General features: G+C 45.1%; 1 protein-coding gene across 1 annotated transcript in view; it reads right to left on the reverse strand.

Moving 5' to 3' along the window:
* Positions 1-16,970, reverse strand: part of LOC124712229 (potassium channel subfamily K member 18-like) — a 145,267-nt gene that overhangs the window by 25,898 nt on the left and 102,399 nt on the right. The window contains exons 6-7 of the mRNA XM_047242523.1: positions 6,206-6,218; positions 5,940-6,099 (exon numbers count right to left, since the gene is read on the reverse strand). Of these exons, the coding sequence (XP_047098479.1) occupies positions 5,940-6,099; positions 6,206-6,218 (173 nt within the window). The remainder of the gene's footprint in view (positions 1-5,939; positions 6,100-6,205; positions 6,219-16,970) is intronic.

The raw sequence follows: 16,970 nt of genomic DNA on the forward strand, positions 1-16,970 counted from the left end.
GTCTTTCTCGAATACAGCGAGATTTTTCCATTCTTCTGTTTGAAATTAAGAATTTTTAACAGCTGTTTGAGATGGATGAGTATGAATCACTTCGATCCTACTGCATGAGGAGACATTACACATCAGCTAGACAACATTGTTTTAGAAGCATTTTTGAAATCACAGAAGTCGTTGTGTGTATTATTATAACATGTAATAGGTTCAAAGCAATCTAACGTAAATCTCGCGGAACAAAGGGCTTACTAACTTTTCTTTGTTTCTGTATAGTTGCGAAGTGTTCCTTCCATACCTAAAATTGTTTCATTGATACAACAAAACCTCACATGCACTATGCTTACATCATAAACTCTGCGTCAAATAAATGAAACATGACGCGTGACACTTGGACCTCGATCATGACGACCCTGGCCACCTCGTAATGAATGTTTGAAACGTTATTTTCGTGATGTGGCACTTGGAGCAAGTCTAGGGCATACAGCAGAATACAGAGGACACAATAGTAGTGAAACCGCTTTATGTGAAGAAATGGCATTTTCATTCCTGATACGTTCTTTGGCGAGAGGCTATTTTGTCTCCCACAACTCCTGTCTCCTTCCTCGGATGTGAGCCTGATTTTAATGGTTTGGTCCAGAAGTTAATGGCAATCGACGAACCGGATCATACTTCGTGAACAAGATGTTGTAAGGGGTGTAGGACGCTGAGAAGTTAATCTTAAGATATATGGCATATACAGTACGTAAGACCTGTAATAAAATTGGAAGTGGAACCGAAGGGACACATCCAAAATCAAGTAATAACGGAGAACAACCTTTGAAACAAGAATAGTACAGAATGAGACTTTCACTCTGCAGTGGAGTGTGCGCTGATATGAAACTTCCTGGCAGATTAAAACTGTGTGCCGGACCGAGACTCGAACTCGGGACCTTTGCCTTTCGCGGGCAAGTGCTCTTCCATCTGAGCTACCCAAGCACGACTCACACCCCGTTCTCACAGTACCTCGTCTCCTACCTTCACTTTTCAGAACCTCTCTTGCGAATCTTGCAGAACTAGCACTCCTGAAAGAAAGGATATTGCGGAGACATGGCTTAGCCACAGCCTGGGGGGGATGTTTCCAGAATGAGATTTTCACTCTGCAGCGGAGCGGGGCGTGAGTCGTGCTGGGGTAGCTCAGATGTTAGAGCACTTGCCCGCGAAAGGTCCCGAGTTCGAGTCTCGGTCCGGCACACAGTTTTAATCTGCCAGGAAGTTTCAACAATTGAACATTTTACGTGGGATATGGTTATTCCTGCCTGCTACTCATCCCAACGTTGTAGCATACTCTTAATAAAAGAGTTTAAGAGCTGCCCTGGAAGACGATCCCATTCCTGAGAAAAGAAAGACTGACAGTCTGTGAGAAACTGATCAACGATTTTGAGAAGGAAACGGAAGCGCATTATCCTCCTAGTAGACGTATTCTTGGCAATGCAAACAAGACCAGAGACTCGAATTACTCTACATTTTCCCTAAATTGAGACAATTTAGCTAGTTTTCTTCCATTCAGCAAGCTTGCGAGCAGATACGTTCTGTTTCAATGTGCCCTGTGACATTCATAGAGTACAAGTTACACCTTTGTCTACGACATGTAAGTGCGTTAATATCTCCTTGAGACGAACTAACTCACTTCTTGGGTCTTAAGTCTCTCCGAATCATCAAGTGGATGATTATAACATTCAAGAAGTAGATTGTTTCATCTCATTGATATTCGTTATAAGTGGACCTGAAGAAAACACACGTTAAAATGGCAAGTAGCCTTCTTGGGAGAGGCGGTGATCGTCCCACTTCTCGGTAGACAAGCGGCTAACGAGAACTGACGAGCGACCAATGCACGGAAATTATGAATGATTCTATCAGTTACGACGACATCAAATCTGATGACGTGGCCACTGACTACAAACAAAAGTGGTCACTGGAAACGGAATAAGAAAAGGAGAGGTATGAACGTCCAGCAATGACAGTAGGGCCAACAATAAACCGGTGAGATAACTTCGAGCAGTATTGTGTAGTGTAGTATTCTAAGATGGATCCTCGTTTAAGACAGTATGCGACGAGAGCTTCCAGTGCCGTACCAACTCATGAAATAAGCAACGACTGGTTTTCACGTGTGACACCATTTGAAACAAATAAAAGTAAACATTATAGAGACAATTGGCTTCCTTCCCACATACGTGTGAAGCGAAATGTTGGAATGTTGCAACATAGGACAAACGGGGATGCTTGGATTCATGGAAAATTCTAAACGTAAGAGTGATTTTTGAAGTATTGTATCTGTAAAAAGAAATAGCACCTGGACTGTGTTGTGTTTATTTGATAGGGTTTCATTCTGCCTCGATTCTCAAGGTAACGTAATGACGCCATTGTGGCGCTAGACCTGAAAATACGTAGTTCCGTTCAAGATCGAGGAAGAAACCGAATTTCCTATCTTTGAACATCTATTGGAAGAATAGAGATGACGTGTAACTTCAGATCATCATACAGCATTCATTTCCTATGTTATATCTAACCTTCTACACAATGTTTGGTGGATGGAAGGTGTGTTGCTTATCAGATCGTAGCGTCGGACTTTACAACATCCATGCACATGGCAGACACTGGCTGCTCCTCTACGTTCAACCCATACTTCACAGCGACAATGTGAAAATGCCTCGGGCTGGCTTTGAAAGTTCCGTTATAAGTACGGATGTTTCAGCACTTCGGAGTCAAATCCTTCACGTTTACTACTGCCAAAGGCCCTTGGGGAGTAAGTGCATTGTGATCAAGTCCTTTTTTGTGTATGTTTTCATCCAGCTGCTCCGGAAGTCATTGGGTTCGACAATTATTTTTCATCTCACGGAAGAGAATCGATAACCCAAGAAAAGACTGGTCATCCATTTGACAGATGAAAGACACGTCAGCTTATTTAGTTCAAAGCAACAGGCTTCCGTCGCTGCTAATGACTGCTGTTTAATTTCTGGTATGGAATGGTAAACCCACGTATTCTCCAACAAGGAACGCGGCGCGAATGATCAATAGTATTCTTTCAAAAATTGTCCAAATTCCTCCTCGTATTTATTTTTGTTAGCAGTCGACAAATACAATCAACAAGTAGCACAAATTCTTCATGTAAAATCGCATTTCCTCGATATGCTGCTGGGGCCTGCTATTGCACACATCATTAACTCTCGATCGTCTTATGTTATGTTGAGCGTTTCCTCGATATTATCAACGGTATCTGCAGGTTTGGGTCTTTCTTCACATCGTTCAAGTGAGGTATGGTATGACTGAGGCTACCCACCCATTTATTAACTATTGAAAATTAACAAGAAGGCTTTATCAACACTGAATGAATTTCCACTGGTGATAAACCGTGCGAAGCCAATATATTGACGGCGTTTCTTCCAGCTTTCTCATTTGAACGTGCTCGAGACCACCACTACTTAATAGAGCCACATAAAAATATACCTACCGCAGGCAAAAATGGCACTTTACTTGCGTAATTTTGCGACATCTACCACCTTAACAAAATTACATTTTTCACTAAAATCAACTACATCTTCGGCGAACGTCACAAGTGTGTAGTTAGTCCACCATCTCGAATTCATCCCATTGCACAAGAAATCAAAGCGTTCGTCCACACAGTGTAGATGCGACTTTGACGATATCTCAGCAGCGTGCGATGCTCAAAATGGAAAACAAATTAGATTTAGAGCCTTGACCATATCACCAACGCTGGATTACTGTTTTGTCATCTGCGTTCAGTGGTAAGTGTGGCATGACTTTCAGTGGATTAGACTCGGAAAAGGTAGTTAATTCAATTAGTTTAAATAACAGCATATGTGAAAAACGAGAAGGGAAGATACTTTTGTGAAGCTCATTCAACATCAAGCTCTGATACATCGAGACTTCAAGAGTGAAGACATTAACGCACACCAAAATCACGGTGCTAAAGTGGCTGAGATTTCAACGCCATTGAGATATTAAATGCTTACGCACTTCCACCAAGGGCGACACACATGAGTGATCAAGTAGCTCACAGCCAGTTAATCAACTTAGTATGTGTATTTGACAAAACTGCGACGGATGAGGCACCCTATTAGTGCAAACACGGAATTAAAATTTGCGCCCTATAGTTTTGCTCGTTATGGTCGTAAGGGTTATGAATCATTAGTCGAGATGGGACGCTGTGAATGCGGATCAACGTGGTTTGGTGAGATCGCGCACTGCCGCTTAGCTCGTGCTGTAGATGATTATCAAGTATAATTTTTTTGGCTTTTGCAATTGGGGTCCTTCCAACTATGGTTCACTGTTTGAAATTTATCGTACATTAGCGTATGTAGTTGCCGACTACAGTTGTGGTTTTCCCTCAGGTGTTCAGCTGAAAGAATATTTACGTTCTGAACCCTCTCAAGTTCAAATCAAAGGTACCTGAATAGTCATCGCTCGTATGATCTTACGTTACGTAAAATGACACCACGTCTTGACAATTTGTTTTGTGTGGGTAGCGTTTGTCACGAACTCAGGGGCATGGTATTCCACACATGCGCCGGTGGAGGACATAAATGCTTTATTATGTTGAACAGGGTTTGTAAAACACGACATCGCGTGTACAATGCTCCCTAGGTAATATTTTGAACGACTCTTCACAAGGTGGGGTTCGGAGGTTCAAAAAATGGTTCAAATGGCTCTGAGCACTATGGGACTTAACAGCTATGGTCATCAGTCCCCTAGAACGTAGAACTACTTAAACCTAACTAACCTAAGGACATCACACAACACCCAGTCATCACGAGGGGTTCGGAGGCTTCTTTGCTCTGTAAAGTAGGATAATGGAGATCTCTGGCATCTTTTCTGAAAGAGCATAATCCTGGTGGACGTACAAGTGTTTTGGAGCAAACCGTTCATCGTACCTTGATGGACATGGAGCAACGGATCAGATCACGCCCACGTGTTCACGTGTTGACCCAACAACTTCGTCAGTTAACTTTGCAGTAGGCACGGGACTATTGGGATTCAACCGTCGATCAATGAGAACGTATTGGGTCTTCGGGTGGATCACAGTTTTGCTAAACTAGGTCAATAGTGGTTTTACTAACTGCGTCATTGAGATGAACGGCGGCTCGAAAAGTGCAGCGCGTCACGGACGCAAGCTATGGGAGACATTCTCCTGCGCTTGCATGAGACCTGTGCTAGCAAACGAAGACATGCTGACAGCTGAGACCCACTTTTATCCCTTCATGCTTTATATTTACCCCGACGGCGATGTCGTTTTTAAGCAGTATAACAACCCGTATCTCGGAGCGAGAACCGTGCTACGGCGGTTTGAGAAGCATTACAGTGAACTCACCCTGACGTCTCGATGACCAAATTCGCATGATGTAAATTCTGTGGAACCCATCAAGGTTGCTGCCGGGTGCCATCACCGCGTACGCAGATGAGTGACCCGTTATCTACGCGAATTACATGACCTGTGCGTAGACATATAATGCCACACATCTCCACAATACTACCAACAAACTGTCGGAAGCCTGTACGCACAATTATTGGTGCATTTCGTTCGAAAGATGGACAAACATGCTATTAAGCAGGTGGTCATAATGTTTCGGCTCATTAATGTAAAGCACACATGAAAACTGCATACCACAGACACGCAAGATCTGGCAGACTCGCCAGCTCCTATGCCGTACCATGTCTGCATGTCACTGCAGTTTTAATCCAAAACTCGCATTTTGCAGTCGTGTAAATAATACAGATGAGACAAATTAGGCGAAAATGTGTATACTATGAGTAGCAGTTGACGACGGTGACTGTTATATACCTGCGTCACACAATGTTTTCTTCCCATGCTAACAGTGCCTCGGTAGATGAAGGAATGGAAACGAGCACCCACCGTAGGCTGTGATGTTGGCGGCCCGCGGCGGCGAGACGCCGGGCAGGAGGTCTCCGAAGCCGATGGTGCTGAGGCTCATGAAGCAGAAGTAGGAGCCGTCCAGGAAGGACCAGTGCTCGAGGCGGTTGAGCACGGCGGCGCCGGCGCAGATGTAGCACACCATCAGCAGCAGGCAGAGCGCCACGGGCGCCAGGATGCTGCCGCAGTGCGCCCGCTGCGACGCCTGCACCGGCGACGACGACCCGCTGCGCGCCTGCGCACACGCAACGCACGCACGTCCAGAAGAAACAGAACTACAGCAACGCGGGGCCATGAACTGGGGCACATCTGCATCCAAACTAAGCACTATTTCCCTTGTAGCATATACAATTTTACTGCAGTTTGCAACTACCACACTGTCTCACAAGCAGAGCCACCTTATGACTGCGCGAGACCCGTAGCTTGGGGGTCCCTGCTCAGCGGCACTAAAGCCATCCTCGTACATTCATACGTTCATCGCGCAGCAGGCAGGGTGTGGTGTCCGTCGTGGTTCCTGCAACCTCTGGAGTGACCTGTTACATGCCACGGAACGTGCTCCACGTCGTGATTTTTTACCTCAGCGCTCTCAGCGGCAGTCCGTGGCCTCTGGCGTGAAAATCACACAATTTCTTTACGAAAACTGACGCACGTTAACTCTGTTAGCGGCTGTCGAAGAAAAACTAAGGAAATAGCGAAGAAGGTTCATGACTCGTCGATGAAAAATACTGTACAACCATTTGGCCTACACACTAACAGAAGTAATTATTTGCTCGAATTCTCACCTCATTTACGGTTTTAAATTGGACATAGTTAAAGCATTGAGTATAATGTCAGTTTGTGCATTCATAATATCGATATTCTAGATGTTGTATCGACTGCCCTCACTCAGAAGTAACGTATTCATCAGATATATTTCAAGATCGAGATTTCTTTCAGTAATTTCGTTTGAGGGGAAGAGGCGATTTTTGTAAGCTGCTCAGCATCATTGAAAATGATATTTACCTACTAAATATAAACATGAGGTAGCCCATAAAACCAAGTGTTAGGTATATAAATTTTTTGAACAAGGCTGTGATCAGCAACTATAATTAATTACAATGACACAAATTTCCAGCCAACCGGTTGCAAATAGAAAATTCTTTAACTGGTCATGAATTTTAAATCCTATTTGCAACCGGTTGACTGGAAATTTTTGACATTGTGATAGGTTTATGTATTTTACACGAAGATTCATTATATCAAGAACTTCCAGCATGTAACTTGTGTTTCGTTTCCGACATAAAGTGTCATTTACGTTGACATTTTTGGACAGTGGGGAAACTTACCAGACGTTGGCCTTTGCAGAAAGAATTGCACCAAATACAGTATTCATAACAAATGTCATAGACTATTGTAGGCAATAATACTATTACATTAATAAAAAAATAGACCAAGAAAAAATTTGGGACGAAGTGGAGAAGCTGTCAACTAATGTACGGCTTCAGACCGGCAGGTACACCTGAATAGACAGGGTGTATCGAAATTCACGTACTCGGGCTTCGCAGCGCGACTTCTCACATGCCAGCGATAAAAAAAATGTCTGTCACAAAGTTTCGTCCAGTGAGTACATCCGGCAGAAAAAGGACTTTAAACAGTGTCAATATGACAACATTGTAACCAAATGTGTGGTAACTACCTCCGTCAGCTAAAGTTCTTCGTCCTGTACAGTTGGTGCAGAGGGTAGTTTTGGGTTAGCATGCAGGAGGTCGAAGGTTCTATCCTTGGTTGGGGTGCTTTTTTTTGCTAATTTCATTCTGACATTTCATACTCTAATATACACCGTTTATTAGGTCACATGTATCCTAAATTTACAGCATTTTGTAACGCTGAACGTAATAAATACGTGGTTACACACACACGAAATAGACAGGTGAAACAAATGACGTCTTGTAGGACAGAATAACTACAAAAACAATATCAATGTCTAGATGCTAAAAATGAGAGCACAGTATAATAACACAACACCTACTTGTCATTTGTACTACATGTAATATGAGCGCTCAGATGTCGCTCATTAGCAACCAGTGACGATAATAATGTCCATATTAATCACTGCATGACCTTTACAACACAACACGTTGCTCTCACAATAACAGATGCTCAAAGCGATCTCCCTGCACGTCTAAACATTGCGCAACCCGTCGGATCATATAGCTCTGGACTCTTCGCAGCAAAGCTGCGTTCACAGTAGCAAGAGCAGCATGACCACGCACTACCAATTCTTCCACATTCGTAGACGAAGTAGAGTACATGTGCCCCTTCAGGTGTCCCACAGGAAGAAATCCAGGGGTTTTAGGTCAGGTGAATGCGGTGGCCATACAAATGGACCTCCACGTCGGAGCCAATTCCTTGGAAATGTTCTGTGCAAATACCGTCGCACATTAGTTCCAGAGTGTGGAAGTGTACTATCATGTTGGAACCATATCCTCTGCCGAACGTGTAGTGGAACATCTTCCAGCACACCAGAGAAATGCATGATATCTCCGTGCAGTCAAAATGGTTCAAATGGCTCTGAGCACTATGGGACTTAACAGCTGTGATCATCAGTCCCCTAGAACTTAGAACTACTTAAACCTAACTAATCTAAGGACAGCACACACATTCAAGCCCGAGGCAGGATTCGAACCTGCGACCGTAGCAGTCGCGCGGTTCCGGACTGCGCGCCTAGAACCGCGAGATCCGTGCAGTCAGTCTGTCAGGCAACATGTAGGGTCCCAAACACCTCTCGCCCAATATTCCAGCCCAGACGTTGATACCAAAGCGAACTTGAAATCCACGGTCGCAGATGACGTGCGGGTTAACCTCACACCAATGGTGCGCATCGTTCATATTGAAGATACCCTCACGAGTGAATGCTGCTTCATCCGATCATATTACGGTGTTCACAAAGACATCGTTGGCCCCCTGTTGTTATTGGAACCGTTCACGCTGGTGGCGATCTGCAGGATGCAGGTGTTGCGTGAAAGCATAATGATAGGGGTGCAGACCATGCTCGTGCAGCACGTTAACGACTGTGCGTTGCAAGACACCAGCTGCCTTGCTAGGCTACGTGTACTTCGTGGAGGTTCTTGGTGTATGAGCTCCAGAATGGCTTCCTTAGTAGCCGGAGTACGGCGAGTCCGTGGGCGATCACTGTTACGCGATGGTGGAAGGAGAGAACCTGACTCCAAAAGGCGCAAGTCCAGAAGATGAAACACATTTTTATCTGGATGGCGTCGACGAGGATATCTAGCAGCACAATCACGAGCGGCACCAGCCCGGTTACCAGATGCACAAAGGACCAGAAGCATATCCACACGTTCACCGTTTGTGTATGCTATACGTCTGTTACACTGATTTGGAGGTTTACAATAAAACAATTCGATACGTGTACGCCTGTACGTTGTAGCCTGTCACGGGCGCGCTACTCCGCTCGCAACTAGTCCCTGTCTGGCGGACGGCGCATACAGTATAAACACGGCGTCAGTCCTGCGCGCTGGTCCACCTAACGCGCATAAGCCCTCTGACAGATATCGTTCTATATGATTCATACCGACACCGCTAATTGTAAAATTTTCGGTTTCGAATTACATTGTTTCCCTAACGGTAATAGACGTGATGTCTCCACAACCCCATCGATGGAGCCGCCCGGAGTGGCCTAGCGGTTCTAGGCGCTACAGTCTGGAACCACGCGACCACTACGGTCGCAGGTTCGAATCCTGCCTCGGGCATGGATGTGTGTGATGTCCCTAGGTTAGTTAGGTTTGAGTAGTTCTAAGTTCTAGGGGACTGATGGCCTCAGAAGTTAAGTCCCATAGTGCTCAGAGCCATTTTTGAACCCATCGATAGAATAATAATAATAATAATAATAATAATAATAATAATAATAATGCATTGAGATACATACTAAACAGCATGCGGTTACTAGACTCAATATTGGAAGGCATAAATAGTGATACTATGGTGATAACACATAAAATAGTAACCGAGTTTGGACATTATTCACAAAGTACCCTGCTAGTCTCACTGGTAACGTAAGTCCCTAACGAAGTGTAATGCATCTGAACGCGGCAAGAATAATAGTTGGTACTAATCTCTGGGAGGACTGGAAGAAGGTAAAAAGAAAACAGATTTCGCATCTAGTAGATGAACTGGTGAGAATAAATTCACGACCACGACGTGGAATGAACTTCTTTCAAGCTGACCAATCTTCCATTTCTACGATTGTAGCATGTAAGTGCAAGTATTTTCTAGAGGACACCGTGCAATCACTATTGACGATTAAGAGCCAGGTACCGTACCATCTGGACTACATCTACCAAATAAGAAACGTATGTCTCATCCCAGGATCGAATTAACGACCTCCTGCATGCTAACCAAAAACTCTATGCACTACACCAACTGTATAGAACACCTACGGTGTACTGACAGAAGTAGTTAGCACACATGTAGCTACAGTGTTGCCAGACACGCTGTTTAACGTCCTTTTTACGCCGGATGTACTCGCCGGACGAAATTTTGTGAGAGATTCAAATGGTTCAAATGGCTCTGAGCACAATGGGACTCAACATCTGAGGTTATCAGTCCTCTAGAACTTATAACTACTTAAACCTATGTAACCTAAGGACATCACACCCATCCGTGCCCAAGGCAGGATTCCAATCTGCGACCGTAGCAGTCGCGCGGTTCCGGACTGAAGCGCCGAGAACCGCTCGGCCACCACGACCGGCTTTTGTGAGAGACAATTTTGTATTGTTGGCATGCGAGAGGTCTTCTGCGAGGCCCGAGTGCGCGAATTTCGCTTTACCCTGTATAGCATATACTGTCTGAAGACTGTATCTAGAACTCTCATTATTTAATATTTAACTACTACATATTGCACGAGTTTGTATCATCTTTGTACTGTAGCCAAGGGTAAACTTTCATAGCACACAAGCTTTAAAATTAAAAACATCAGGTACAAAAAGCCCTTATCTACCAGTAAGTAGTTACACGTCACTTTATTATACGAATCGTAGCTAAAATGATGCATTTTCGAGAGAGGCGCAATTTACCGATGCTTTCAAACAGCTTAGATTCATACAACGTACTTTGTAATAAAGAAAACCCACCAAATACATAGTTTAATTCAATACGATATGGCAGTTCCTCAGTCCTTCTTGTGAGGTAAAAACGATGTCGCGTCTCATTGGCCACGATTCGACCCACGAGGCAAAAATGAGAAATGTCAGATTCTTCATTTCGTGCTCCACAGTGTAATGGAACGTGGAATGCCACGCTTTGACGTCAGCAGCTACTCGCCCACCCGCGTTTTTGAGACCCTTGAAGGGACTGCTTCAGTCATATTTTTTAACGTATTATTTTAGTTCCATCTGATATGTGGAGGTGAAGTCTAACAAAATTTAGTTTCAATAATATCGCCAATTTGGAATTCTGCTGTATCGTTATCTGCACACGAAGTTTAGACAAGAAAATATTTAAATTTTATTCGTAAATATGCGAGTTGAGCACAAATTATTGCACACACAACAAAAGTGTTGCATCACCCCAGTGTTTCTTGCAGGTATGAGATGTTATTGTGCTATTGAGAATGTTCGTGTACCGATCGGACGTTGTTTGTAAACATACGCACACTTACCATGAGTGCTATCTACGGGTACAACGCCTCACTCTAACACGCAGCAGCATTTCAGTTGAAAACAAAGCGCCAGTAACTACGTATTGGATACTCATGCCGTTGAAAGTGGTTCTCATGATTCCTTTAATTATGCAGTCGGTTTAAACATTTATGTCAGTGTTCATTTATCCGTGGTACTATGATTTTAAATTTTAAATAGAAGGTACCAGAAAGTTAGTACTACTTTAAGTTACTGCATTTGTCATAACGTAAGGTATTATATTACCTATGGACAGTCTGCTGAGTATCCTTTCGGATCGTGGGGCATAAAACGTTTCTCTGTGGTCTAAACTGGTTGCTAATACCCTGCCGTCGCCCGTCCTCAAACTGTAAGAAACAACGAATAGTGTTGCCAGGTGTCCTTTTTTGCGGGTGATGTTCCGATTTTTGATCCGTCCCTTGCAAAATACACGCGGAACCCCACATGTCGAGATTTCTGGGCACTGTTAATAATTCGAAGTGTAATACGCATTCACTTCAAAAATGGACGAGTACACTGATGTTCTTAACTGCGTTCCCGAACGCGCTGATGGTGGTAATCAAGCAAATTAACATACGGTGCGACAGGAACCAAACGCGTGTCGTCAGGCCAGGACTGCATGCCTCGAAAAAGACTCAAGCGCGTCACACTGTTCTATTATTACCGGCATGCAGCTGGTTTTTCTTAACAGTTTTTCAACTTCTGCCCCCCTCTTGCACTCTGAGTGGCCGTGACCGCTCTTAGCACTTCCATTACTTCCATTCCATGGCGATAACCGCCCGTCGAGCTGAAACACCTGTTTTCGGTAGTAGTGAGGAACAATATCGGGATGCAGGTGACCTTTAGTTGTGTTCACAACTCCCGTCAAAGTTCTCAATTCATTCTGTCAGTGGAAAAACAACCAGAAATAAATTTATAGAATATGTATCTATTTCGAAACACAGTAAATCAATCAGTTTGAATGAAGCTACATTCTAGTTAGATAAAGGGTGTCCGCAATTAAATTTCCAGTTACAAAACGCTGCAAAAAGAGAACCAGTGCTCAGGATGGCGTCAAATTTTAACAACACATTATTGTCGCAGAGGGAAAGGCCATGGAATAAAAAAAAATTGCGACCATTTGACCTATAGATAGCGCTGTAAGCGTCAGTATATACACAAACGCACAACCCGTGGCTGATACTCAGTTGGCGTTCGAGGTGCCCAGCATGATTGTCTCCTCGAAAGATCGCGCGCTGCTGGTCAAGCTCCTTTTGCAAGAACGGTGACTGTGCGCCAGTAGCCCTGCAGACGTTCCGGAAACTCGAGAGTATGGAAAAAGACATTGGTCTGATGTCTGATAACGAGGAAAACTCCAGATCGCACTCCCCTCAGCCGCACGGGATTAGTCGAGCGGTCTCAGGCGCTGCAGTCATGGACTGTGCGGCTGGTCCCGGCAGAGGTTCGAGTCTTCCCTCGGGTATGGGTGTGTGTGTTTGTCCTTAGGATAATTTAGGTTAAGTAGTGTGTCAGCTTAGGAACTGATAACCTTAGCAGTAAAGTCCCACAAGATTTCACACACATTTGAACATTTCTGAACACTCCCCTCGGATTTAGTGATAAAACGGCCCAGTGGACGGCCCGCCAGAAACTGAACACACGTCAAGCATGAAAACTGGAATAAGGTGTTCTGAACTTTGAAAAAAGAAGTAAAATCAAACAGTGAACACTCCATGCTCAAGATGTGCTAAATCGAGTAAACATAGTCACGGCGTCGTGGTCATGTGGTCACGGTGTTCGACTGCGAAGGGCAGGGCGATATCCATCTTCAAATCACCCTCGTTCCTAATTTTTTAGTTTCAGTAAGTTATAAACTGTCCGTTCCGTCACTGACGTGTCAGTGTCGTGGTTTAACGTCCGTTTGCATGGTGTATGTGTGGTGTCACCGCCAGACACCACACTTGCTAGGTGGTAGCCTTTAAATCGGCCGCAGTCCGTTAGTATACGTCGCACCCGCGTGTCGCCACTGTCAGTGATTGCAGACCGAGCGCCACCACACGGCATGTCTAGAGACACTTCCTAGCACCCGCCCCAGTTGTACAGCCGACTTTGCTAGCGATGGTTCACTGACAAATTACGCTCTCATTTGCCGAGACGATGGTTAGCATAGCCTTCAGCTACGTCATTTGCTACGACCTAGCAAGGCGCCATTATCAATTGCTATTTATCTTGTGATGTATGTACCGTCAGACCGATGTTCACCAATTATGGATTAAAGTTAAGTATTCCAATAGCTACGTACTTTATTTGCTAGACTCAAATCCTTTAACTGTTCCAGACCTCAAGCCAGCCTGCGTGAGCTTAAACGCGTGCCTTTCGGCTACCCGTCACTGTGGATTGGCTGTCTTGCCAGTCCACAACAATAAGGAAGGGGCGGCCAGATGTACGTACATCCTATTTATTCCACGCAAGTACTACATCTTATGACTCTTGCGTTCCGCATTGGAACTTGAATAAATTAGTTGTAACATAGTTCATACCCGTTTATTTGTTGTTGTCATCTCTGTGAGAGGTCCATACGGTAGCTCGCCTGCTTTCACTATCCATCTCATTTACTTGCGATGGTAGTATATTCTTACCACATGACTCATATGATATTCAGTGTATTGTACGACAATTGTCAAGACTACTGAAGTAGAACAGAGACGTCAGTGACCTGACGGAAATTTGCGAAAAAAATAATAATAATAGAGAACGAAGGAAATTTAATCACGGATTTCCCGATCTATAGTCCAACACCTTGACCACCCAACCACGACGCCGACGCTATTCACCTTCGCTCGAAGTTGCACATCTTGGGCCTCGAACGTTCACTGTTTCGATTTTGCTTCTTTTTTCACATTTCAGTACACGTTATTTCTGTTTTCATGCTTGATCTGTGTTCAGATTTTGATGGGTTGTCCACTGGACAATCTAAATCTCAAGGGGGGGGGGGGGAGGGGAGAGAGCGATGGCGAGTTTCCTTTGTAAACCGATTCAAAAATTCCAAAAGATTGGATTGAAGGGCATTGTAGCAGAGGGAAGAGAGCAGCTGATCTAACTTCTGTCGACGAGGTGGTCACAGCAGTGCAGGACTGTGGAGCAGTGACGTGCAAACATACCGAGCACGCGGAATTCCCTGAAGGTCGGAAAAATTTGTGGTAACGTCTTATGTGACCAAACTGCTAAGGTCATCGGTCCCTATGCTTACACACTACGTAATGTAGCTTAAACTAACTTACCCTAAGGACAACACACACACCCATGCCCGAGGGAGGACTCGATCCTCCGACGGGGGTAACCGGGTGGACCGTGACAAGACTCCACAGACCACGAGGCTAGTCTAAAGGTCGGACATGCCTGCGAGAACGGTGCATAATATCCTACGAAACATCCTTCATTGGTCAATCCCGCGTCCGGCCATCCTCATTTAGGTTTTCCGTGATTTCCATAAAAATCTCTTCAGGCCAATGCCGGGATGGTTCCTTTGAAAAGGACACGGCCGACTTCCTTACCCATCCTTCCGTAATCCGACGAGACCGATGACCTCGCCGTTTGGTCTCCTCCCCCAAAACAACTAAGCCTTCATTGGTATCCACACAAAATCATCCATTTTCAGGAATTGCTTTCTGCTGAGGCACCGGCAAGACAAACGTTATCTCTGGAATTTCTTGCTCGCAGTGGAAGATGACAATGAATGGCCATGGAACGCTCTGTGTCCAGACGAAGCCTATTTCCATATCGAAGCACTTGTCAGTACGCAGAACTGCAGAATATGGGCAACGGAAAATCCGCACACACATCAGCCAACGCCATTCCATTCTCCAAAGTTGACTGTGTGGTACGGGTTTGCGCCATTGTTTATCATAGAGCCGTAATTTTTCGAGGAGATGGGTCCTGCGGGTCCGGTTACCTGTACCCTCACTGGTGAGCGTTCTGCGAATCTTTTGCGCTTCAACGTCATTCCATCCTTCCAACAGCGTGTATGTGTGGGTAGGATCATTTTTATACAAGATGGCGCTCCTCCGCACAATGCGCAGCCAGTGAAGTGGCTGCTGCACAGGCAGTTCGGAAATGGTAGACTTATCAGCCGTCCTTTCCCTACAGCGTGGCCTTCCGGCTGTGTGACTTCTGGCTGTGTTGAGTTCTCAAATTACGAACTGAGCTGAATGGAAGACATGCACTGCTCATCGCATTCTGAACGTGACTCCCGAGGCACTCCTATCTGTTCTGGAACATGCTGTTTCTCGATTCCAACTTGTGGCAGAAAACGATGGACTGCATACTGAACATGTCTAGCGACAGCCTCACGACAGTGACAGCCAGATGCTTTATTGCTTTTTACGCCGTATTAGTCACCAGTCCAATTAAAATCCGGTTTTTCCCATCCGATGTAGTTCGACCATGCCATGGTGGATAGGCTTAGTTAACTAACAGTGCCATGACTGTTGACAGCCGAACAGTCAAGCACATTGAACAATACACATGGCGTAATGCGAAACTCAAATCACAGCTTTGATAGAGCGCTGTATTTGTCATTGGTAGCCGACCTCATTCCCGTCAAGACGCTTACAGCGCCGCCCATTGCCAGAATTTCCGTCCATACGCATGCCGATTAGTCGGCCAATCCCCTCTACCCTCTCTACTACGCAGGTGTGCCTTACCCGTTCATCTGTGCATGGGCGATTTTGTAGCGATCGGACTGTTATTCCTGGTGTGTCTATTTCACGGCAGACCTCTACCTGCTAGCCCGACCGTTACATGCCAGCCCCTACTCAGAGCAGGCAGTTGGAGTCTGCAAAGCGGCTACCCACAGTCAGATGGGTCGGTGTGTGGTTCGTCGAGCGAGTCAGAACAATGGTCAGGCCGTTACTGGATGGGTTTACCCATCGCCCAACGGGTTCGGACAATCCTACTCGGCACGTATCAGACGAGTGGTCAGTGTGTGACAGCGGCCTTACGGGGGTCCCATCCCAGTGGAGGGCATTGCTTAACCACTTCCACAGGTGGTCTCTGTAAGGGACGCCGCTTTGGCACTGAGGTGCCGGGCAGTCTTGTGCAGCTCCATGTCTTTGGAATGGCGTGTTGCAGCCAGCATGGCAGGACTGACTTTCTAAAAAGTTCATTTTGGGAACAGTGCTATGCATCCGGTCAATTCAAAATAAATTCTTTTACAAACTGCTGTACCCAAGTTGAAAAAACTTCTTGATAGTGCGTTTCGCTGGCAGGCCTTCCGAGACAGCCATCCTAGTAAAAGACGGAGAGGGAAAGCTGCACTGGCGCCATCGGGTCGCTAAGCCATGCAAGCAGCAAATTTTTCCAGCACGATGCAGGGGAGCACCTCATTTGGTGGTTTA

This window comes from Schistocerca piceifrons, chromosome 8, assembly GCF_021461385.2.
Source record: "Schistocerca piceifrons isolate TAMUIC-IGC-003096 chromosome 8, iqSchPice1.1, whole genome shotgun sequence".
In the NCBI taxonomy this organism is placed as follows: domain Eukaryota; kingdom Metazoa; phylum Arthropoda; class Insecta; order Orthoptera; family Acrididae; genus Schistocerca; species Schistocerca piceifrons.